General features: G+C 40.8%; 1 protein-coding gene across 1 annotated transcript in view; it reads left to right on the plus strand.

Annotated features, from left to right (window-relative positions):
* The window catches only part of ARHGAP12 (Rho GTPase activating protein 12), a 94,710-nt gene that overhangs the window by 60,837 nt on the left and 9,267 nt on the right, over positions 1-24,606 (plus strand). The window contains 9 exon segments of the mRNA XM_015408109.1: positions 8,058-8,183; positions 11,271-11,339; positions 11,577-11,660; positions 13,439-13,500; positions 13,596-13,677; positions 16,812-16,910; positions 17,168-17,266; positions 20,523-20,625; positions 23,922-24,041. Coding sequence (XP_015263595.1) covers positions 8,058-8,183; positions 11,271-11,339; positions 11,577-11,660; positions 13,439-13,500; positions 13,596-13,677; positions 16,812-16,910; positions 17,168-17,266; positions 20,523-20,625; positions 23,922-24,041 — 844 coding nt within the window.

Raw genomic sequence — 24,606 nt, forward strand, 5'->3', positions numbered from 1 at the left:
AAGACCATTGAAGTGGCCATTGGGTTGTCACGTTTTCAGTTCATTTTAAGACTGCAGGTGGATTTGCAGTTTAATAAAGCAGCATGTTTCTGATGTGGGCACAACCTGTAGTTTTGTAGTTTGCTCAGTTGAGTGGTATGGATTGTTCACAGGACTCAGTAAGAAGCCGGTAGACATTTCTGTTTGATTTGATAGATTTTAAAGCAGATTGTCGTTTACCCTGACCTTCAGGGGATTGGTCATATCCTTTATTTCATTTATCTTCGAAAGCACCTGTCATCTTATCTGTTCCCTGAATAGCCTAAAAGTCCTGAATGCAGTTAAGGTCATATTAGATAAACAGAGATCACAGAAGTCCATCTGAATTGTGGTCTCAAGTGATTGTATGTAGCTTTAAAAGATGCCAAGAAGATCTGTGTCTGATCTGCTCTCAATCATAAGTCAAAAGTGCCTGCCATTGTTTGTTCCCTTGAGGAATTACAGTGCTAAAACCAATATAGAATTTCAAAAAGAGACATGATTCTGCAGAAGCTAATGTATAGTTTCTGTTTCAGAGGGTAGCCAGGCTGGTCTGTAGTAGAACAGCCAGCTTTGAGTCCAATAGCATCTTAGAAACCTACAAGATTTGGGGGGGTGGAGGGTTTAAGCTTTCAAGAGTTAAAGCTCCCTGTGTGTAAATTCTGCAGGTTGCAATATGATTGTGGCAATGCAGATCCTAGATTGCTAAGAAGTCCTGAGAAATAGGTATGGTAGAAGTGTTCAGAATCTGGAGGTCAGTCTTCAAGGGATAGTGTAATCTTTATACAGATCTGCATGTTCTTATCTCTAAAACATGGAACTCTAAAATGTATGAGGTAGCTTTAAGCTTTGAATTTCTCAAACATTGTGCTGAATAGCAAATACTTTTGAAATCAGTGGAACTTTCAAAAGTGGTTTGTAAGCATGTGAAGGTTCTGTTCAAAGAAAAATATCCAAAGTCCTGCTAGCCATGCCAAGCCTATTTTTTAAGGTTCCGGACCTGTTAAAGAACAATCTTGTGGCAATTGTCATTCTGGCAGGATTTTACTGTTAGGAAACAAATGGACTTGAACTGTTCACTGTAACTAGGTAAAATGGGTAGTAAAATTCTTTTAAAAATAGATATGGATTCCTTTGTAAAACTGCTATTACACTGCGTATTGAAGAAGTTGAGTATATTACCCATGTCAGGTTACTTTCCCTCCAAATTAAATACTAAATTAGCAAAACAGCAGTCATTTGTCATCCCAGGCAGCAAAGAGAAGGCGTTTCACTTAAAGTATCAGAACTGTGTTCAGGAATTTAGAAGTATGCTAGAAGAACTATATTTTGCTTTGTTCCTTATGTCTCTGTACACCTAGAGGTGATTTAGTTGGTAATGGACTGGAGAACAATCTCAGGACCTGTATTCCCTCTTCTCACCTTCTCCCAGTGAATTAATGTACCTATAACTGAAGAACAGGAAATGCTTGTGGAAGAAATTTAAGAGGTGAGGGGTTGATCTCAGAGTATTGACTGGCAAAACTCTTCATGATTTAGAAATACTCATGAGACGGGTGCCTGAGACAAAGAAGGAATGCAGGAAACAAGTGGGGAATTAAGTCTTAACTGTTTTCAACATATAGGTCAAAATCCCTGAAGACAATTTAAGCATCTGCTATCAAAATTAATTTCCAAGTTAATTTAACAGTTATAAGTGAAAATAAGATCTTTGAATTCAGTATGCACAGTGGCTTGCAGGGCCAGACTTTTAAACTGAAAAACAATTTTTAGACGGCCTGATGCACTTCAGCCCCTTCACTGCAAACTAAACACACAATTTGAACTTGGACTTCCAGTATGCTTGTTGGGTATGCTTTTTATATAGTCAGGGGTACAATATGATCCAGTGTGAATGATAGCACTGTTTTCAAGACAGCTTTACCATGAAAACACTGAAGTTACAGGAATGTCAGTAAGTTTTTGGTCATAAGCCAAATTCTTTTGCTAAATATCTGTTTAGATATTTAGGTAAATATAGGTAAAACTGCTGCTTTGCAAAATGACTGATGCTTTGTTATGTTATGTGGCCCTTCATGGAGCCAAAAGTTTCATACATGGAGTTTGCAGGTGCTCTCCCATCCATAACTAGTCTAGAACTACATAGCTTCAAAGAGAGGTTTATCAGGCTTCCCCAACTGTTCTCAGAACTGGCCTTGGACAAACCAATCTTATTTATGAATTAATCAATAATAAATTCATGTTATTGAGAACTTGTTCCAGAGTACTTGGAGCACCATGGCACATCCCAGTATCATCAAGAAGCTACACAGGTTCTTCCAGCTCATCCAAGAACAAGCTGAGAGGAGGGGAACTCTTGTTTCTCCAATCTCCCCCCCCCCCCCCCCCTTCAGTGACTCAGATGCTTACCATGTGTGGTACCCAGTAAATGCTGGGAATCCAATGGATGCTGTACAACCAATTTAATAGGGGAGAGGAGGAAGAGTAACAGGAATTTTAACATCTGAGCCAGAGATCACTTTGTGATCTTTCAGAACTGCTGAAAGTCAAAAGAGGAGCAGACTTCAGAAGTGTTTCCAGTTTTGATTCTGTCCAGAATACTGATTATGGGGAGAGGAGTGATTGAGCCGGGTTGGCTTCTTCTTGATCAAGATATTTTTTTATTTAAAAATGCTTAAATTAAAAAATATAAACTAAAAAAATATATATTTCCCCAAAGTTGTCAAAGAAAATCAAAGATGATGGACGACAGTGATGAGCACAGGAATCCTCTGTTCTCTTGTGTTAAACAGCACTTTGCAAAATCTTCATGTAACAAGGATCGAGATGTAGGACAGAGAATTTGTTTGCCTGAAACTTTCTTTTAGAAAGAAGCAAGGCAAAAGCATTACATGTTTATTTTGCTTCCATCCGCTCCTAGTACCACTGAAAAGTTGTAGTTGGCAGCTACATTCCCTCTAAGCTGTGGAGTCTTGTGAGCCAAAATTCTACTTTGTGAGCTCCTGGCATTGAAGTTGTGAGTGAGCGATTTGGCTACTGCATAAATTAGTTTGCTCTGGAGCCATCCTTCTTGAGCTAAGGTAAAAATGTGCTAGCCGGAGGCTAAAAAAACTGTCGGCTAGCTCACACTAACTCAGCTTAGAGGGAACACTGGTTGGCAGTATAACTTTTTTCAAAGCAGACAATACTCTTCCTGATTCCTGGGATTCAATACTGGTTTTTGAGGCTTTGCAATGTTTGAATCTAATATGATAAATATTAGCCGACAACTCTAGCTTTCCCCCATCCCTTCCCTTATCCTGATTTGGAAGGAAATAAAGAAAGAACAATCTGCTATACCTGTTGCCTCAGGCAAGCTGCGGAGGCATCACTTAGCAGAGAATCCAAGTTGCTGGTTATGGCCTTCAGTCAGATGTACTTGAACATTAGTGCCAGAAAAAAATGCATTAATTTGATCAGGGTTGGGGGACTAGGGAATAAATCTAGTCCCAAGTGATATGAGATGTACAGATTTGTGAATTATTAAGTTTATAATCTCTTCCCCCTTATGCTACCTCAGACAGTCTAATGTCATGGTTTTCAGTAGCAGGATGTGAGGAGGGAAAAATCTCAGGGCTTGCACATCTGTGCTAGTGTTTACAATTAACTCTGTTGTTGTATTTGGATTTGGAAGTAACTTCAAAATAGCATAAACTGAAACTAAGAAATAGTAGACAAGTCTGTGTGCAATTTTGTAATGGTGCTGGAACAGCTTTAAATTGAAAGATTGAGGCTGCATCTGTATTTCGAGTGCAACTGTGCTGTACTTTTTCCAACATAGTTCTTCTTCTTTAAAGTAGAGAAAAGACAGTTCAAGGACAGCTATCTGAAAAATTAGGTTTAGAGAATTATGGTTAGTTACACAACCACCATGGGGTTGTGGTGATGAGTTATGTTGGCAGATAGCAGCCTGCTGGATCTGGGCTCAGATGCCTCAGAACTGAATAGGAAATAGTTAAAACTATAAAGTCAACAGCTGTTTTCCCTGCTCCACAGCTGCAGGTGTCATCTTATCTTTTGTAGCATCAGGAGGGCTGCTCTAGAAAGAGCCGTCCTCCTGCAAAATCATAGTCCAAAACATTTGAATGGTTAAGTTTCCATTGTGGTCTTAGTTGCTCCATGCCTCTGTGCATGTAAATTGCTCAGACTAAGTGTATCTGAGACATTACTGCTTCTTCCTCTTTGGGTGCACTCCAGATTTGGTGAATTGCTTGTGTGAGCACTGCATGGGCAGGAGGCAGGTTTCTCTGTGTACCATAGGCTCATGTTCGGTCTACCTTCTGCAGCCATTCACAGCAGAGGGAGAGGATTAACTGTGGATCTAATTGCCACTGGGGGAAAAACGGAGGGAAATTCACATTCCACATACTGCAGACAGGTGAGTCAAGGGTGCTTAACCCCTATATCTGTGAAATGCCAAAACAAAGAGAGCTGTAAAATACACATTTTCTACCCACCGCGACCACCACTTTGGGCTTTCCCTTTCCCCCCTGTTAATGCCACAAAATTAGAGAATGAGAAGAAGACCCCCGCTTTCTCATTTGCCTTCCTTGCAAACCCGACAATAGCCCACAGCTCCCTGGCAGAAATTACAGTTGTTAATTTTGATTACAAGTGTCCTCTGGGGAATAGCCACACATCTGTGCATATATTTCCCATGTGTTGCTTGTTCTCCCCCAACCTCTGCTTAATCATACCTTTTGGGGCATGAATAACAATGCAACTAGGGCTGCATGGGTTGAATTGATTCACAGAATGTCACTGCCTGACTCCGCATGATTTGGAATACACATGAATGGCATGGTATGTCCTGTTCCATAGGCTCAGTTACTACTAGCTAGCAAAGTAACAAAGAAGCGAAATACTGTGAGAATTGGGTAACAGCATTGCTCTTGGTCCGAAGGTCCCGTCAGTTTGTACCAGAGAAAAGGTAGTCACAGTGCTTTACACATATAGCCCTGTAAAATAAACTAGCATTATTCTCTTATTACAGGCTGGATGCTGAGACTGAGTGGCTTGCTCATTACTTAGTGAATTCCTGGCTGAGCTGTGCTCATGTGCTGTAGATGCATATGGTGATGATACATCACTGGGATTTCATTACTCTAAATATTTTCCTCAATTGTTAAAAAAAAAGTTTACAAATCCCATAATTCTAATCTGGACCTGTGCTGTCAGTTACAACTGTGACATGTGATGCTGTACGTTTAGGAGAGTAGTGCTATGATACCATTCTGTTTCTTCTAACAGTGCACCTATTCAAGTCTAAACTGCGTATCCTCGCCAGATATTTTAGTCTTTTTATGGTGTTTTTTGTTTTGCATATTCAGTGTTCATTTTAGAGTTTTTCACTGGTCTGTTTGCTATTAAGTCAGTATAGCTTTTTAAACAAAATATCTAGCTGTTCAATTTTACTTCTGTTCTAAGGTTAATACCTGGCTTACACCCTTTCCACGTTGGAGAAACCCCCAAAAGGACAAGCTTGTCTAGTGATGATGTTAACCTAAAACATTTTCAACTACAGGCTGGGATCACTTCAAATTAAGACAGAAGTCCAGTGGCACTTTAAAGACTAACAACATTTATTCCAGCATGAGCTTTTGCACGTCAGAGCTTGCTTCTTCAGATGCTTATCACTTCAACTTCTTATTATAGATGAGGATTAAACTTGTACCATAAACGTTCAGGAATTCCTCTGTGTTAACATTATGTCAAGAGTTAGCCATAAAACTATACAGCATACCCTTTAAATTGGTGGAGGAGTCCTAAAATAATGCACATATATCAAAACAGACATTTTAATGGTAGTTGACACATATGCTGATAGTTTTCACTGAGCTTGGAGTTGATTCTGGGGTTCCCTCTGGTTTGTAAGTAAAGCATTTTCTGTGATAGCTGCTGAGACATGACCTACACTCAGGTGCTTGATTCTGAAAATTTTTCAGCCCTGCGCTGTATGTGGGGTTGGGGGCAGCATGACTCTTTTTCTTGTTATGCTGCATCCTATATCACAATATTCGACTGTTGTGCAGATCAGCTTTATTGTACAAGAGAAAAGTCTGTGTTTCTCCTGTGTAATCAATGATATCCTAATCCCACTATTTAAAGGATATGCAGCTTTGCACAGAATGATAAATGTCTTTCCTGACTGAACAAACCTCACTTTGTGTTTAGATATCTGGAAAACTGATTTTGACTGTAGTAGTACTCCTGGGTATTAACAATATATCTTGCCTGAAGTCATGCTAATGGTGGAGAATCCATCAATCAAAGGGAATTAAAGAGTTAAAAACAGCAGAGTTAAATTGAATTAATACACTGGTTTCGGTAAGGTGTAAGCTAATATTAAAAACATCACCTGACTTTTTATTTTGCTTGAGAGAGACTGCAATAAACGTACAAGAAATTGATGATGATTCTTCTCTCGTTTACGTAAGGAAATAGTTTCAGCAGAAAATACATACATGATCCTATAATGTTACCTACTATTAACTAACAGTTCCTGCCTGTCTTTCATTCCTGTGCACTGAATTAATACAGAATAAATCCAAAAACTCAAAATGCTATGTATATGTTTAAAGTCTGGCAACAGATGAAGCATGAATTCTATTGTTTGTTATGATGTATACAGAGGTTTGAAATCTGACTAGCCCTGTAAATATCTCATGAGCATGTATATAGAACTGAAATGGGGGAGGGGGACAAGATCATACCTCCTGCTGCCCACTACTGACACACATCTTCCATAGCATCAGCACAGAGCCTATGTGCACGCATCATTGTCTGCCTTCGGCAGTCCTGTAAAAGCAGTGTTCCTAGCTGCGTGGGCCTACTACCTGTATAGTTTGCATGCACATAAGCTGCACAGGAGAGGGCAGCAGGTGTGATATTGCCCTCAACAGGTCTTCCATGTAAAGGGCTCATGTTTGTGCAGGACTACGCCAGGTCTTTGTACCGTGTAGTTCAGAGTAAATTAATGGCCTTCAGAATCGTTTTATGAAATTACACTTGAACCTTTAATTTCTAATATTGAGGAACTTCAGTAGTGCTGTGCTACAGTGTTTCTAATTGTGGTAGACATTGCATGGAATATGTATTGTAAGAACAATGTATGGGGCCACTGTGGGTAGGGGGTATTGTTTGATACAGCAGTCCAGTTACTCAGTTTCACTTGTGATGCTGTCTTGCAACTAATTTAATTAACAAGTCACTTCTTGTTACTACCTGCTTGTTAAGCTGCCACGCTGTATCCTTTCTAAGGTTATGAACTATGTTTTCATCCCATTTCACACCCACTTTCCCCCCTTTCACCAGCTTATAAATTTTACTGAGTGATGCGTATACATCAAGGGTGAACAGTTTAATATATCCAAAACACATTGAGCTGGAAGGCTGCACCTCACATGCTAACCTGCATAAAATTATCATAATTTCAATATGCAAGTGGCAGACAGGACATATTATGTTTCTGTATTACTTAGAAGTAATCAGATTTTCTGTGATCTTACCACAACAGTGATTGAAAATAGCCCTTCCTCCTTGTTTCTTGTTCTTTTTGGCATCACGTTTTCATGCTTAATACTGAAATCATCAATTTGTGCTGCTTTTGAAACCAGATTTGGGGACACAAAGACTTGAGTAGGGGTATTGGGAGGCTGTTGTGGATCTTGATTGCCTTTGCCCCACATTGCAAATGTCACGAGGACACATTCTCATGCTACTTAGTCATTCGGGAAATCCTGAAGTCAGTGGAGCCATAGTTTTTGCCATGAACGAGGCATCAGCTGTGGAGCCTATAAACAAAACTCCAGGACCCTAATCAAATGTGTGTCAGCTTACTTGGAGAAAATATTAAGGGGGGGGGGGATACAGGTTTTCTCCTTGCACTTTCATGTATGGCATGAAAGTAGCTACTAGTGGGTTGTGTTACGTTATGGGGCTGTCATTTGCATGACTGGTTTGATTTTATTTACAGTGTGTGGCTTTCCCTCCTTCTTTAGTATAATGCTTCACCACAGCAGCAAAGAGAGATCATTAAAAGCAGGAGCCTGGACCGACGGCTACAGGAACCAATTGTATTAACAAAGTGGAGGCACAGTACGATTGTGTTAGATACCAATGACAAGGTAGGAGTGTCTTAAAGAACATATAATTATTTGATGGCTCACATATAATAAAGTAACTGTTGTCTAATTGTTACTTACTTGCTGATCCCAATAGGCTATTTAATCTGAATTGTATTTCCATAAGATCATTGCCCCATTTACATTTGCTTCCTTGATGAATATTCGTTACTTTGTTTGTTAAATACACTAATGTATTTACTTCAGAGTTACAAGAATGCACATCGGCATGATAAGCTGTATTTGCTTTCATTCATTCAGCATGAACTATTCATTCTTGCAGAAGAAAATTAAGTAGCTGCAGCTGGGAACACAACTGGGACAGACATTGGTAATCTTCAGGATATGGAACGGGGGTGGTACAGCAATGATTTCCCTGGTGTCAGCTACTTTACTTTCTCTCACAGAATGAATAGTTCCTGGGTCTGTTATGGGACAGTGTAATTTTTTCAAATTTAAGTCTTTATATGCCACTAGGCAGCTTATGAAAGAGGAGTGGTGTAAAGAACCTGCTTAAGACAAGCAAGATTGAGAGCTACCACAGTATCAGGCTCGATGAACACTGCAAATCCAATCCACCAATCCCTATGTTTCCTCCAGAGTTCTATGAAAGATAACTGCCTTGACATGTCTTGAAAATTAAGGTGAAAAGGCCAGACAGACTTCCCTAGAGAATGGAAATTGGGAGCCATTAACGGGAAGGCCTGGTTTTTCAGAGTTGCCCACTGTGCCTCTGGCGGTAGTGGCATTTGGACCAGAACCCTTGAAGATGACTCGAACAGTAGGTCAGGCCTTTATGAGAGTAGATGTTCCTTCAGAAATTCTGACCCCAGACCTTGTAAATCTTTAAAGTTTAACGTATTCCGTCATAGTGATGGACATCATGCTGATTTGAAACAAAGCAGTGTTTAGTGGGCGGGATTTCTAGCACACTGTGGATAACTTTCTGCTTTTGGAACTACTGGAATAACTGTTTGCCTTTTGATTCCAGTGCAATAGGAAGAGTGGCTAGAGCTATAAATTCACTGTTCAGGGGCTATTTGTTATAATACAGAATATTGTTTACATGAAATGAATAAGCATTTTGGGAGAGTTGGGAGGAAGGTATGCCAAAAGGATACAGTTTGTCCACTGTATCATTCAGTTATTAGTAGGAAAATTAGACTTTAAGTCAAAACTTAAAATATACAATTTCTTCCTAGGAATATGGAAATGCAAAAAATCTTCAGGGAATTGTTGCAGGTAGTCCAGTTATTCGTACTGAGTTCTGGCAGATACTGAGCATGATATTCTGTTATCATGTTCACTGGTGACTTTCTCAATAGAATGCAGTCAGTGGCTCTTTCAGATGGCTTTATTTTATTACGTCTTTTGAATGACTAACTCCGTATATATGGACATTGAAGAACAGCTAAACTCCCAATCTTGGTATCACTCTGGTTTTGCAAATTAGCACACACTTATGGCATTGTTGTTACCATGTTACCATGTGTGATTGCAGAGTCATTTGCACCCTCTTTTCTGTCCCAACATCAGGAAGAAAACCTTCTTTCAGCCACTTCTCACTCTTAAGAACTACTTGCTTAGATCTTATAGCTGATTTAAGGGAATTAGCCACATCTAGGCAAAGACCAACATAGATTGCAGTCTTGAGATTTTTGCCAAAAAGTGATGAAGCTCCTTGCACAGACTTGAAAGAAATACTGAACTGCTGAGTGTAGTGAAATCCAAGAGAGACTTACTGAAGGAAACAATTAGCACACAAAATAGTCATAAGAAATGGGAACAGTTCCACATACTGGAATGCCCACATTAAAGTGCAGTAAATTCCAAAAAAATCCAGAGATAAAGCAAGAGTGTGAAGCACAGGTGGTTATAGCTGTGATGGTTCCAGGGAAAAAAAATCTGAAGCACGGATATTCTGTATGAGCAGCCAGTAACTCTCAGCGGTAGTGTGAACTCAGAACCCTTAGGTGAAAATGCTAATCTGGATCTAGGTTTTGTCAAATGCAGAGGATTCCTTGCTGTCTAAATGTACCTTGATTAAGTACTAAGAAGGCCTGATTAATGGTCTGGGGTTAGGCAAAGGAGAGGTGCTTATTTTTTTGTTAAGGCTGTATTTTCCCGCCAGTGAGCATGATGACATAATGTGGACTGATTCCACCCTTCTCTGCTAGCTGTCAGTCTTTGTACTGTAGATGGCCTGAGACTTGTTTTCTGAGTCTCATGGGACTGGCAAAGGAGAGCTGGTCTCAGTACCAAGATGGGGGAGAGGGAGTATGTTATGCCAAAATAGTCTTAATGGCTGCAGTATCTCTTAGCCTTAGAAATCTCTTTCATTGAGAATTGCTAGGAGGCGGAAATCAAGAAGGTGGTATGCACATGTGCCTCTTGCTGAATTGCAATTATTGTCAGTATGTACAAGCAATTGTATGTATTGCCCTGCTCATTTGCCAAAATATCAAGTTTTCCTTTATGGACCATTTGGAAACTATGAAGGTTGACACTTCATTAGACCTTCCTTTTCTAATGAGTGAGGGTTAATAGTCGGAATTTAGGAGAAAGGAACAAAGGAATTAGCCTGCATCGTGTGGTTTTTTTAAATGCTCAAGTTTAATAAAAGGCATAGATATGAAGTGCTTTGAGCAAAACAGGTACTATGTAAGGATCTAAAGGTAGGTAGCAATTTCACAGTTTCTTAATCCGTCATCAGCATTAAAATTATCTGATAAAATAGTTGTGGGGGGGGGGGGGAGGATACTGTTACAAAGCACTTTTGTTAGCCAGCTCTGCTGGGATTGCATTTTTGCTTTTTAATGGAAAATAACCTTCAAGTGCCTTCAGGAAAAATGCCTCTGATTTCTTTCCAACCTCCTTAATCATTAAAGAGCAGGGGGGGGGGGTTGGTAGGCTGGTGTGGGAGCATTACTGAATGCATAATTTATGCTTATTTCAGAAAGCTTGGCTATCATCTGTAAAGGATACAAATAAGTTTTAATCACAAGTCATTGTATACATTATTTTAAACCAATCCTGACAACAGAATCTATGAGAAAGTAATGTTATATTAAAATAGTTCTTTTTTTACAGTTGCCTACTAATTCTTCTGAACAGCTCTTGCCTAATCCTGCATATTTGTTCCCAACACATCAGGACCAAGTTAGTATTTGAAACATGATTTATGTATAGACAGTATTAGTAGAGTGCTTTTGTACAAGACAGAATCAGCGCCTATAATAATCAATGGAATGAGAGCTAGTTTAGTCTTGGACGTATTTGTCTCTCTCATGTCTTAGTATTGGATGCCTTCTCTGTAATTCTGTCCAAATTCTATAAATCTTGAGCTTCTGTTTGATATCCGTGGTGTCAATATTTCAATGCATTTTCCCTTTGTAGGATTCTTCATCTCCACTTGTTTCAAGGATCACTTTTCCTGACAGCGAGTCATCCTCTCCTTCCTCACCAAAGCATCAAGCCACAGTCAGTATAAACATTGTATTATAATATAACAAGTTCATCAGATTTAGACAGATCTGTTATTTTTTGTGTATGTTAAGTATGTGAGTTGCTTTTCTCAGCACATCAGCTAGCATCTAGAGAACCAGTTGTAATTTTGAACCCTTGTGCTCATTTCAGTCATGTGTCCAGCTTTGGTCATCTGGGCAGATTCCTTATGGGCACTGCGGACAAATAGGTCAGTGGAAAAGGGAAGAAGTAGGGTTATGTAGCCCTCAGAATATTTTGGTTTTCTCAGTAAAGCAGGCACATTTACTATGACAAGCAAAATCTTCCTTTATCAGGGCGAGTTTGCCTCTACCTTCGTTTAATGCAGTCCATAGCAGGGATCTCTCTCCTATCCTATCCTAGATCACACTGATTACTACCAACTGTTCACACATCAACAGGGAGGTTCATAGAATTTGCTTCATGTGGGCCAGTCCTGCAAACTGTCCTTCTGAATTAGTGCTGCAGATAAAATGATGCTAATCAGTGCACCAGAATGATAAACAAGCTCATGTTTGGAACTGGATGGTTAGTCTCACCTGGCAGAGGGGAGGGTGTTGCATAAAACATTTTTTGTGTGTGTGTATGTGCAGGGAAAATAATCTTAGTGGAAATTTGTGGCTGGAATTGTTTTAACAATTGTGAGAGGCTGTGGCTCAGTGGTAGAGCATCTGCTTGGCTTACAGAAGGTCCCAGGTTCGGTCCCTGTGGCTCAGTGGTAGAGCATCTGCTTGGCTTACAGAAGGTCCCAGGTTCGGTCCCTGGCGGCATCTCCAGTTAAAAGGATCAGGTAGGAGGTGATGGGAAAGACCTCTTCTGCCTGAGACCCTGGAGAGCCTCTGCCAGTCTGAGTAGACAACACTGACCTTGATGGACTGAGAGTGATTCAGTATAAGGCAGCTTCATGTGCTCAGTATGTTCAACATCAGATTGCTTGGCTTTTGGTACATATGTAATGAAGTTCTGTCTTAATGGATGAATGGCACTAGGCATGGTCAGTTGTTTGGCATTTTAAATTGATCTGCCAATCTGTGTTGACTGGTTCTGTAAGCAGAAATAAGCTTTTATCAGTATAAAGATTTGAAATTATTAATGCAGATGTAGGAATACTGAAAGGTAATGATGAAGCAAGTATGATGCTGTCAGTTTCCCCAAGGTGTAGGCTAAGATTATTAAAAATTGTTGTAAAACATAATGGTTCAATTTTGAGAGAAGCCCTAGGATTTTTCCAATTCCAACCTTGAAAATCAACCTAATTGTCAAAATTTTGTCAAGGAACATTTAACATGAGCTTGCAGTAGCTACGGTCTGGTCACTGGTAGCAACTAGGCGTATGAAATGTTTACAAAAAGCCGCCCCCCCCCCCGCCACTGCCTTACCGGCCATAGGCGCATAGACAGATGCACTAGTAAAAATGTTGTGGGCTAGTAACTTTTGGCAAGGCTGGTTTGAACACTTACCTAAAGTAAATAATGTTGAGAGATCTTTGAGAGATAAACAGAAGGGGAGGGAGGGATCTGTGGTTTTATTTGATCTGTTTTAAATTATAATGCATTAACTGTGACTTGTAAGCTGTCTTGAGCCATGGGAAAAGGCAATGATGTAAACGGTTTAATAAAGTTCAGAGTGCATATACTTGGGACTACCCTTTTGCAACCCGGTTAGCAACCTTTTATATCTGCAGGAAACTGTCTGCACACTAGAAGACCAGAGAGCTTCTTTTTTACTGACTTGCTGAATGTTCTCTTCTCCAGGGCCAAGAGAAATATGGATTATTAAATGTCACAAAAATAACAGAAAATGGGAAAAAAGTTCGGCAAGTAACACTTAAATTCTTTTGTTTTATACTTTGTTACGTTTAAAATGCTTGAGAAATGTGTCACACTGTATAAATGTCTACCCTCTTCACAGGAAGAATTGGATGTCGTCATGGGCTGTATTGCAGGGTTCATCACTATTGTTTACCAAGACTCAGGGAGGTGGAACTAGCTGGGTAAGTACACCAGAGGTAATTTCTATGGCATTACCAGGTTGAAAAAGAGCAGAAGCAATCACTGTTCCCCATATAAGAAGCTGATTTCACACAATTTTAGTGGGGAAATTACTCTTTTGTGTTAATCCGCTTGCATCACTGATACAATGTACATGGAAACTGAGGAACCTTGGAACAGCCCTAGGTCATCAGACATGTTTGCTCAAGCTTCCTTATACTAGTTTCAGCAAAACAAAAATGTGGAACTGGGAGCACTCTGTGAAGTATCAACAGTGTCGATAGATGCTGAGGCACAAGTACTTAGATGGGAAAGGATTGTGACCCTTTCCTAGCTATTAACACTTGAAGTTGCCTTATACTGAATCAAACCACTAGTTTTATCCTGGTCAATATAATCTATTCTGACAGCCAGCTGCTCTCTGGGGTCTCCAGCGGAGATCTTCTACATCACTACTACCTGATCCTTTACATTGGAGTTACCTGGGTTGAATGTGAGGCCTCTGCATGCAAATCACATATTTTATCACTAAGATACAGCCCTCTCCTCACATTCTTGTTCTAGCTAGCATTGGTAGTACTAACATTTATCTTCAGAGGTGGCTTGTTTATGTTTTATTTAGAGTATATATATCCTTTCTATTGATATTAGCACCTAAGGGAGTTTAGGTAAAGGTTTCCCTTGCTCGAAAGCCAGGCGAATCCGACTCTAGGCATGCGGTGCTCATCTCCGTTTCCAAGCCGAAGAGCCAGCACTGTTGAGACGTTTCTGTGGTTATGTGGTCAGCATAACTAGATGCTGAGGCACATGGAATGCTGTTACCTTCCTACCGAAGCGGTGCCTATTTATCTACCTGCAATTTCTTGCTTTCAAACTGCTAGGTTGGCAGAAGCTGGGGCCAGAGATGGGAGCTCACTTCGTCTCGCGGCACTCAGGTCTCAGACTGCTGAACTACCGACGTTCCGGTCTGCAGTTCAGCGTCTTACAAAGCTGTAAAAACAGTTTAGAACCATTGAATTACAATAAATTACCAAACAGGGATTATGAGGAACCCAAGGCACTCCTTTTTGTCTCTGCAGAACAGCTGAAGGACTCAGGGAACGGGGCTGGCAAAATACCACACTTTGCACTCATATGACTCTGCTGCTGTCGTGGCCACTCTCCTTTTAGTGATGCCCTGAAATCACTGAGCAAATTCAACAGTGGATAATGAACAGACACTACAGGCAGAGCTTAAGGGCAGTTAGAGGCAGCAGAGCAGACGTCTTCAACTCTGACCAACTTGCCTCATATAGGATGTTCTGTTTTATTCTACTCAGTATAAACATATACGAGGTCCTCAACTGGTCATTACAATTTAATTAGGTTTGCAAACAAGATGTAAAATTTCAAACAGAAGAACTGTCATTCTTGACTCTAAACAAAAGTTGGAAGCACCGAGTTTAATCACAAATTTTATGCAATCCCTGTTCAGTGACCAGAAAAGCGTTCGTGATGGGAGATGGAGGTTCCACCTGTTCATATTGCTCACGCACTTGGGATCATGTGTAACCACACAAAATGGGGTGGAGCTGATAAACACAATCTAAATAAGGAGACGATTGGACTTGGAATGTTCTTTAGGCCACTCTTTCTGTTTGTTTAGCCATGCAATACACTTGTTGCATTATACACTTGTTGCATATTCTGAACAAGATACAAATTATCAGAGCTCCACCTTTGGACTAATTACTGTAACAATAGACAGGATTATGTGTTTGAAAGGTTGTGTCTATCTGGAGGCTGCATCACTTTCTTTAAATTTCAACATAGAATCACTCAAGCATGCTTTCGTAATCTTCCTGTTGCAATGTATAATTTGAGACACTCTAGAGAGCATTTTGAGAGGGAGTAGGGTTATAAAATTTCTATAAATGTTTGGGTGCGGGGGAAGAAAATTTAGAAGGAAATGTGTGTTTAAGCTTGATTTAATCTTTCTATTGTTCATCATCTTGGGGACCGTAAGATGGGTGTAAAGGCAACTTTAAAATATTTTAAATAAATAAAATCTGATAAGTAACAAAATACAAAAGCTGAAAAGAGAACACATTTTTTTAGTATACAGCAAACTTTTTTTAGGTGGACAGCCAAGTTTCCTACAGTCACAACTGGACTATTACCATAACTGGATATTGAATTAAACTATAACATTGAACTGCTCAGCAGTATATATATAATTGTAAACAAAAATAGTCCCATTTAAACAATAGTCATATCACTGAAAGTACCAACCTCTCCTATAGCAAGACAGGGAATTAAGCTGCTTGTTTCCTAGTGTGTGGGTGGGGTCTGTAGCATTCCTTTGACAAAAGAGTGGGGAAGTTAAGAAACAGCACTGGCTTCTGCTGTTTCCCCAGAGCTCGATCAAAGTCACCAGATAAAGGCAAAAAGCATTCCCCAAGTAAAGAAGGCCCCGTCTGCTCCTCTCACACGTTTTGATGAAAAAATACATCTTGGATTGTTGCATTTGTCTGTATGCTGGAATTATTCTTTCCTTTGGTAAACTGGCTTACATTAAAATCTATACACTTTTTATTATTATCACAACATTTTGATCTATTACTATACATTCTGAATGAGTAGAATGTATTAATAACATTGTGCTTATTAGAAAAGAAAACATTTCATAAAGCCCCTCCAGTTTCCTGTTTTCCTGTTGGAAAAATGGGGGAAGTTGGGTGTGTGTGTGGGAGAGAATGGAGAATTCAGTTTCTCCTCCGTTTCATCACTAGGAGGTACCAGAAACCCTTCCACTACCACATAAATATTTACTTTGTACCCTCCTCAACCAATTTGTTCACTTCCTCCTTTATGTTCCTTTCTAGTGGAACAGAGGACTGTTGATATTCCCTAACAACAGCCTTGTGTCTTCTCCCTCACAACCCATCCAACATTTGCAGGGTGGTGTTAAAGGAGAATTCAGTATGTAGCATTCAAAAAAAGAAAGGAAGAAAACCTAATGAGGTAGGGGTGAGGAAAATAAAGATGTCGAGACCAAGTTTGTGTTTCTGGGGGCTGTCTTGTGGCCACTGGGTTAATATGGCATCCCTGTAGTTTAAAAAAACGAGTTAATGCTTGCTTGTTTCCCCCCCAGAAGTTTGGGAACCAGTCTAAGCCAGAATTCACAGTTGATCTCAGGGGCGCAGTTGTTGACTGGGCTTCGAAGGAGAAATCTAGCAAGAAGAATGTGATTGAGGTGACTTTTATCTTTCTTTTTGTCTGACTTTATTTTGTCTGTTAAGGGGAATGGGGCACTGTTGGACATTTCCTAAAGATTTGTACAGTAAAACTATTTTTAGGATTTGCACTTACTGCTGTAAAATATAAGGAGGCAAAATGCATTTTAGAATCATTGACCTCTAATGTCATTAATCTTCCTGTAATAAGAGTATATTCTTCAGGATTGCTCATAAGTACTTTAATTCTAATGCTCTGGTTTCTTTTCTCTTAAAGCTGAAAACACGACAAGGAACAGAATTATTAATTCAATCTGATAATGACATTTCTATTAATGAATGGCTTAAAGTTATTAATTATACGATTAATAACCAGGTATGTACTTAAATCATATAACTTTTTACTGTGAACTTTGTTTGCTGTTCCTGACCCCTCCCTCCATGAACTGAAGTTGTGCAGTAGCCATTTTGCAAAATAGGAATTAAGGTTTTACCAACATACTTTGCATTGAGACCTGAACTGCTTTGTTGCTGTGAAAATCCTGCATGTGGCCTGACTTAAAACAGAATGCTGATTAGACAGGAACCTGGATCAGAATCTCTTGCATGAAACATGTCTTTGGTTTCTTTCCACTATTGCAGTGACCCTCTCTGAACTTTGAATACATTATCTTGACTGAGATTTGAAAAGGAAGCGGGTTAAGGTAGCAAAGCTCAGGACTGATTTATAGCTGCTTGAACTCTTTGCTTAGAGACCTACATAACAATTCTGTGTGCTCAGAGCACTGAACAACTGTGCTTGATTAACATTAACTGTACCTGTGTAACAGACGTTTTGAGAAAAATGCACCCTTTCCGCAATCCTAGGGGGCAGTTTAGTATGAAGAACTGAGGTGGCATGTTGACTTCTATTAACATCAAGTTATTAATGTTAATTACTTGCAGCTTTCATGTATGTGTCTTTACCAGTCTGACGGTATGTCAAAATGCCATATTCAGACCAAGCATCATGTTGCAAATGCATTCTTTTGGGAAACTGCCAGCACTTTCTACGCAAAGTTTGGAACTGATACTTGGCACTGGAAAGTAGCCCGTGCAGATTACATGTGGCTGAATGATTCAGCTAAACATCTAAGGACAACTCCAGTGTTGACTGAGAGGGTAGAGTCTCCAAAGGCTGTCAGTTCACTGTGTTAGATGGACTTAACTGCCTGGCTTTCTGCCTGAGAAGTCTCCGCCAACATGTATTTCCAGTTCAGCATAAGGCTATGAAATTGTCAAGACCCAGATCTGTTGACAAAGATGGATTCTTCAGTTTTACATGAATAGCTAATAACTTTGTAGCACAGCGTTAAAGCTGGCTTCCCACCAATATGCGTACTGTGACCGCATATGTGTGCTCGCGTGCAACTCCAGTACAGGAATTTTATGCTTTTCCCAGCTAACCTGCCCATGTTACTCTATAATTGTATTGGAAGATGCATGAAAATAGGCCATGTGTTCATGGCTTGGGGGGGGGGGCTCATTTCTAGTAATATAATTAAAGCTGAAGAAACTAGAAAGAAGGATGTTTATATGACTTGGGACCAGTATGCCTTAATTTCCTCTCACTCCTGTATGAACCTACCTGACCTTCCCAGTCCTCTTCAGGAGCCTTGCTTTGGGTGCCCCCGTTATCTGAGGCTAGACGGGTGGCAACTTGTGAAGGGGCCTTCTCTGTTCTGCCACCCCAAAAATAGAATTCTGGCCTGTCTTCTGCCAGTGGGTGAAGCCTTTTTTTGTTTTGCTTGGCATTGCCATACTGACCCTCCTTCCTGTTTGTGTTTGAGTTGCTGTCTTAGATGTGTATTGTTTTTAAAAGTTGATTTTAATACCTTTTGAACTGTTTGCTGCCTTTAGGGCCTTTAGGGCTCTAATTGGGTAGAAAGGCAGGAAAAATGTTTTAAAATAAATAATAATTTTAAATTTGCCACTTTCAGTCTTCACAGAGATTGGAGACTTCTAGTATATTCTGACACGAATAAAGAACAATTGGTGATGTCCTTGGGCTTGCATCCTCCATCTCTCCCTTCTTTCTCCCCTGGCACTCTGTCGGGGGTTTGAAGACTTCCTGCTTTAGGAAGCCCTTGAACTTATCACAGTTTGTTGTGGGATGTCTGAATTCAGGCACTTCAAGAAACTGGGTGTTGTTTTTTTTCTTGCCTGTAAACTGGGATTCATAACTTCAGTTTGAGAAGCTAACAGGATTGGCGCTTAAATGCCTGAATTTGGATATCACAAGTGTGATCAGATCGCAGACTTGCTAAACTAGGGAAAACTAAATTAAGAAGTCTTCAGTCTTGGCTCCTCATGAACATGAAGAAGAGAGAGCATACAAGCCTGACAACTTCGGCCACATTTACATCACTGATTGAACTGTGGTTTGTTCAGGGTTTCTGAACGCCACATTTCAATTAACAACTGATCACAAGCTTCTTTCATGCAGTTCTGGGTTTGCTGGTGATCCCAAGATTGTGGAAAGTGTGTACCTGCGGGTCAAGGAATTAGCCCTGTTAATGCTTATTTCCCTCCACACTTCCAGTGTTTATATCCCCATGAGAAAATGTTGCATATATTCTGATGGACTGATTCATTGGTCCCCTCTGCAAGTAAGAAACAGCAAGATCTGATGCAAGCAACATCAGTATCCTGCAGCAAAATATTTGGGACACTGCTCTGGTGCACCTAGTGACTTGCCCTCAAGGGTTTGTGCTGGTCTTAAAACTCTGCTCTGTGTTACTTTAGGGAAGGGTAGGACAGAGCTGTAACAAATGCTGAATGAGATGCAGGCAGAGAATTGGATGGCATCAGGGTATTGCAGGATAAATGGCAGTCTTCCATGATGGGCATTTAATTCTCCCTTGCACCATTTTCCCAATGCAGATTGACACCCTGGAGTTGCAGTTTGCTCTGCAGGGAAAACATATGGGTATCCGTAGGGTATCTCTATAAATAGCAGCTGTAACGTGGGGAATTGCCCTGAGAAAATGGCATGGTGGGGAAAAGTTAGCCCTCCTTTCTGCATCATAAATATTTCTGATTTATCTTACTAAATGATGCTGGTAGGTTGTAAAGATCACTGCAAGTTTTGTATGTGAAATGCTTTGAGCGCTTAGTGCTAAATAAAAGTTTCCACTAATAATAGTAACTATGACAGTTCTGCCCAGTGTCATAATTACCTGACCAGGCACAATCACAGACCCTTAGTAAACCCCCTGAGGCGGTGGACCATAAAGGGGAGGGGAGGGAGCAACAGAAGCTGAAGGGCTGTCATAGAAATGGAGAAGCTCTGGTCTGGAGCTTGAAGAGGTCGGCTATCTGGCTCCAGCACACGTATTTCTTACAGAAGCTGTTCATGTGCACTATCAGATCAGGAGAACAGACATAGTTTCATTGCCAAGAAAGCCGAAACAGTTACAAGATGATGATATCTCACCTTCAGAGAGCTGTGGAAGGGCTGTGATAAATCCTCTTTCTAGTGATTTCAGAAGAATGTTACTGTTTAAAAATCAAGAGTTTCCTTAATTAAAGGAGCTTTCAAAACTTTATATGAGCGGAACTCATGAAACTTTCTTTTAAACCAATTTCAATAGACAGTGGAGTCTGATGAAGCGTTGGACGATGAAGTGCCAGATTCTCCTGGGGTGGAAAAACAAGACAAAGAAAAGGACCATAAAGACTCCAAAAAGCTTCGCTGTAAGTTGAAATTCCAAGTTAAACATCTGTACTTGAGGCTAATTCTCACCACTGTGATGATCTCAGTATTCCCTGCACAATGAAGAAGAATTGCACGCAGACTAATCTATTGTGTTGTGTTGGGCGGTTGATTGCCACCATCCACTCAGGGAGGCAGGAACAACTTTTCCCCCTTGTTCCTGTTTTTGCTGTGGAAGTCAGTTCTTTTCCTGCCTCATCAGGGAGAGTGGTTAGAGAGCAGGCTGTCCTACTTCTGTTTTCTGTTTTCCTTCTTATTTCACTTACTTCATCAACTCTTAACTCTTAACTTTTTCCTTGACTTTACTGGATCTTTTTTCCTACAGCCTCTCCTTTCCTTTCTCGGCTCCCTGGCTCAGGCAAAGAAGAGAGTGAAGACAGAGCTCCTTAAAGGAGCAGCGACCAATTCAGATTGTTGGCTTGCATAACACGTCCATCGGCTGCTCAAGCCATGATTCAATGGGAGGACAGTGGCGGCTTCCTCTCTGAAGCAGAGTTGGAGGCTCCACTCATGGCAGGAGCAGGAGAATCCTCAGATCGGACAGGCAATGACCCTAATAGGGCTGCCGTGGCCACGATAGATCGGACCCTTGACCAGGAGCCAAAAAGCGCATGAAAAAGCTTGTCCCTCCCAAGTCATCGTCAGTCAGTCAACCAATCAGCTGCAGGATTCCTTCCTGTCTTAACTGTTCTACACTTAACTAATCTTAATTGTCATTCATTAATGTTATATGTTACCTGTTCTATGCAGTTGTATGTAGAGTAGCTTAACTGCTTTCGGAGTTGCCAAAACTGAAGGGCAGGTGACTCCCACAGCAGAGACAGGAAGGAGGGGGAAAAGTTGTTGCTGCCTCCCTGAGTGGATGGTGTGAACCACCCACCAAGATGTCCTCCTTTCCTCAGAGGAGAAGGACCCTTCACGGTAAGCATTGAGTGGTCTGCTTTGCTAATAACTCTTAAAGAGTATAAAATTGAAAAGTAGCTAAAATTGAATGAACAGATTTCCTCCTTACATTTTAAATGGTACATTATTTATGTATTTATTTATTTATTTCATTGTATTTATACCCCGCCCTCCCCGCGAGCGGGCTCAGGGCGGCTTACACAGGCACAGAGTGCATATAATATATATATAAATAAAAACAGTTAAAATCAATACCATCAGGATGCAAGGATAAAAAACTCCCAACACTTTGCATAGCAGAAGGGGAGGGGTAGGGCCGTAATTAGATGTTGCACAGTCCTCCAGCGGTATCGCTCTATGATGGAGCGGTGGTGGTAGTGGCATTAGAGGAGGAGATTGGATTTATACCCCGCTCTTCACTCGGAGTCTCAGAGTGGCTTTCCCTTCCCCTCCCTATGGGAGACACCCTGTGATGTAGATGGGGCTGAGAGAGCTCAGAGAGAACTGCCCTTGAGATAACAACTCTGACAGAACTATGGCTTCCCCAAGGTCATCCAGCAGCTGCAAGTGGAGGAATTTATTTATTTATTTATGGGAATGGGAAATCATAAGAACATAAGAGATGCCAATGTTGGATCAGGCCAAAGGCCCATCCAGTCCAACACTCTGTATCACACAGTGGCTAGAAATACCAGGCGCCATCAGGAGGTCCACCAGTGGGGCCAGGACACTAGAAGCCCTCCCACTGTTTACCCCTCCCCCCAAGCACCAAGAAGACAGAGCATCACTTGCCCCAGAGCCCCTATCTATACCTTGTGGCTAATAGCCACTGATGGACCTCTGCTCCATATGCTTATCTAATTCCCTTTTGAAGCCGTCCATGCTTGTAGCCGCCACCACTTCCTGTGGCAGTGAATTCCAAGTGTTAATCACTCTTTGGGTGAAGAAGTATCAAACCTGGTTCTCCCAGATTAGAGTCTGCGCACTTAACCACTACACTAAACTGGATCTATTGTAAACAGAGAGACTTGGGAGAAGCCTGGCAAATGCAGAGTTCCAGTTCCGTGGTGGCTAGAGGGACCTGGATGGTCCAAGCTAGCCCAATCGCATCAGATCTTGGAAGCTGGTTAGTATTTAGATGGAAGTCCAGGGTCACTACGCAGAGGCAGGCAGGGGCAAACCACCTCTGTTTCTCTCTTGCCTTGAAAACTCTATGGGGTCACCGCAAGTCAGCTGTGACTTGATGGCACTAGTGATCAGAGGGAAGTAGTTGCAGAGGTTTTACAGGAGCTCTGCTTACTCTGCAGGCGAAGGGCAAGGTCTGAGTCTGAGCTCACAGACTTATGCATGGCAAATATGAAGCTCCATGGCCAACTAGATGTTAAGATCAAAATGTTTTGTTTCAATATCTCAGATATTTGAGCTTAAACCCTGTCTTCACATCAAGGTCTGATGTACCTTGTACTCGTATGTATCTTCTGTATTGGCATAAAATAAGTATATGTGAAGGCAGAGAGCTTTAGAAGCTGCTGTTTACCTTTTTCCTTAGTGTTTAGAGATTTATCCACATTCCAGTGTGGGTGAGTCAGCATAGTGACAAAATATTTTCTAGTTCAGCAAGTGGCAAGATGGAACTGAATCAGTTTCTTCCAGGTCTCCTCCTAGATGATTAAGACTGCAGCTGTATCTTTCTAAACCATCTGCATTCCACTTGTGAACAAAGAACTCTTCGTAAGCAAGTAGTTCTGTGTGGTTTAAAAGCCATCAAGTTATGTAAAGAGAATAAATGTTAAGGTAAACAGCCTTATGTAAAGCTCGTAAATGTGTATTTGGTCAAGGTTAGCATTGCAGCTGTTCTGAATTCAGCCTTTCTTGAAGATTTCTCCATCTTTCCATAAATACTAGGGAATGTGCTAGTGGGCAGTTGCATGAAACATCGTAAAATCAAATTTGATCTGTGGTACAGAGCCAGTTTGGTGTTGAGAGCCATAATCAATCTATACCAACTTTCTTTCAAAGGGTTGAGAGCCAGTTTGGTGGAGTGGTTAGGAGCGCACACTCTAATCTGGAAGAACCGGTTTTGATTCCCCACTCCTCCACATTCAGCTGCTGGTGTGACCTTGGGTCAATCATAAGTTCTTTCAGACCTTTTCTCGCAATGGCCGTTCTCTCAGAGCTCTCTCAGCCCCACCTACCTCACAGGGTGTCTGCTGTGGGGAGGGCAAGGGAAAGGGATTGTAAGACACTCTGAGACTCCTTCGGGTAGCGAAGGGCGGGGTATAAATCCAATCTCTTCTTCTGATTTAGCAAACTATCTTCTACAAGTTGACATCAGGAGAAAAGAGTCAGCTTAAAGTTTGTTTTTTTCTTTCAGCAATAAAATTATCCGGCAGCATTGATTCTTCAGAACAAAAGAAAACTAAAACGAAACTGAAGAAGTTTTTGACCCGCAGACCCACGTTACAAGCTGTCCGTGAGAAAGGTTACATCAAAGGTAACTGCACTTTTGATTTTGTGATAACTCTCCTGCAAATAGTAAAGCTGATTACATAAGAAGACAGATGTTTGCTCAGGAAATGGCAAGGATGTGGTGGGTCAGATCTGGCCCTCGTAATAAATGAGTTCGATACCTCTGAGTTAAATGATTCTTGTTTATGCTTCCACAATAGACTGTCTAAACAGTCTTCTTTCTGACTAGGAGCTACATACAGTTCAGGGGCTGATTTCACCTTCCTCCTCTTCTGTTTTTCTCTGGTCAGGCCTGTCCTGTGTGGATCTACTGGATGGGTATAAAATGTAAATAAGTCCTTTGCATATAAATCTCAACAGGCAGTGACTCAAATGCTGATGTTAATTCCAAGGTTAAACGTGGGGTATTGTTCATGAAGCTTGGGTCCACAGGCGTAGCACCTGGGGAAGTATTATAGCCACATATGAACATTTGCAAGCATGAAAGCGGGACAGTCCTGCATGATGTCACACAGTGTGTAGTTTCTACTCCAGAGTAGATGAATAAAAATAGTGATTCTTTAAAGTCTTTCTTCTGAAGTGTTTGTGTC

This window comes from Gekko japonicus, unplaced genomic scaffold, assembly GCF_001447785.1.
Source record: "Gekko japonicus isolate JY-2015 unplaced genomic scaffold, Gekko_japonicus_V1.1 scaffold87, whole genome shotgun sequence".
NCBI classification, from domain to species: domain Eukaryota; kingdom Metazoa; phylum Chordata; class Lepidosauria; order Squamata; family Gekkonidae; genus Gekko; species Gekko japonicus.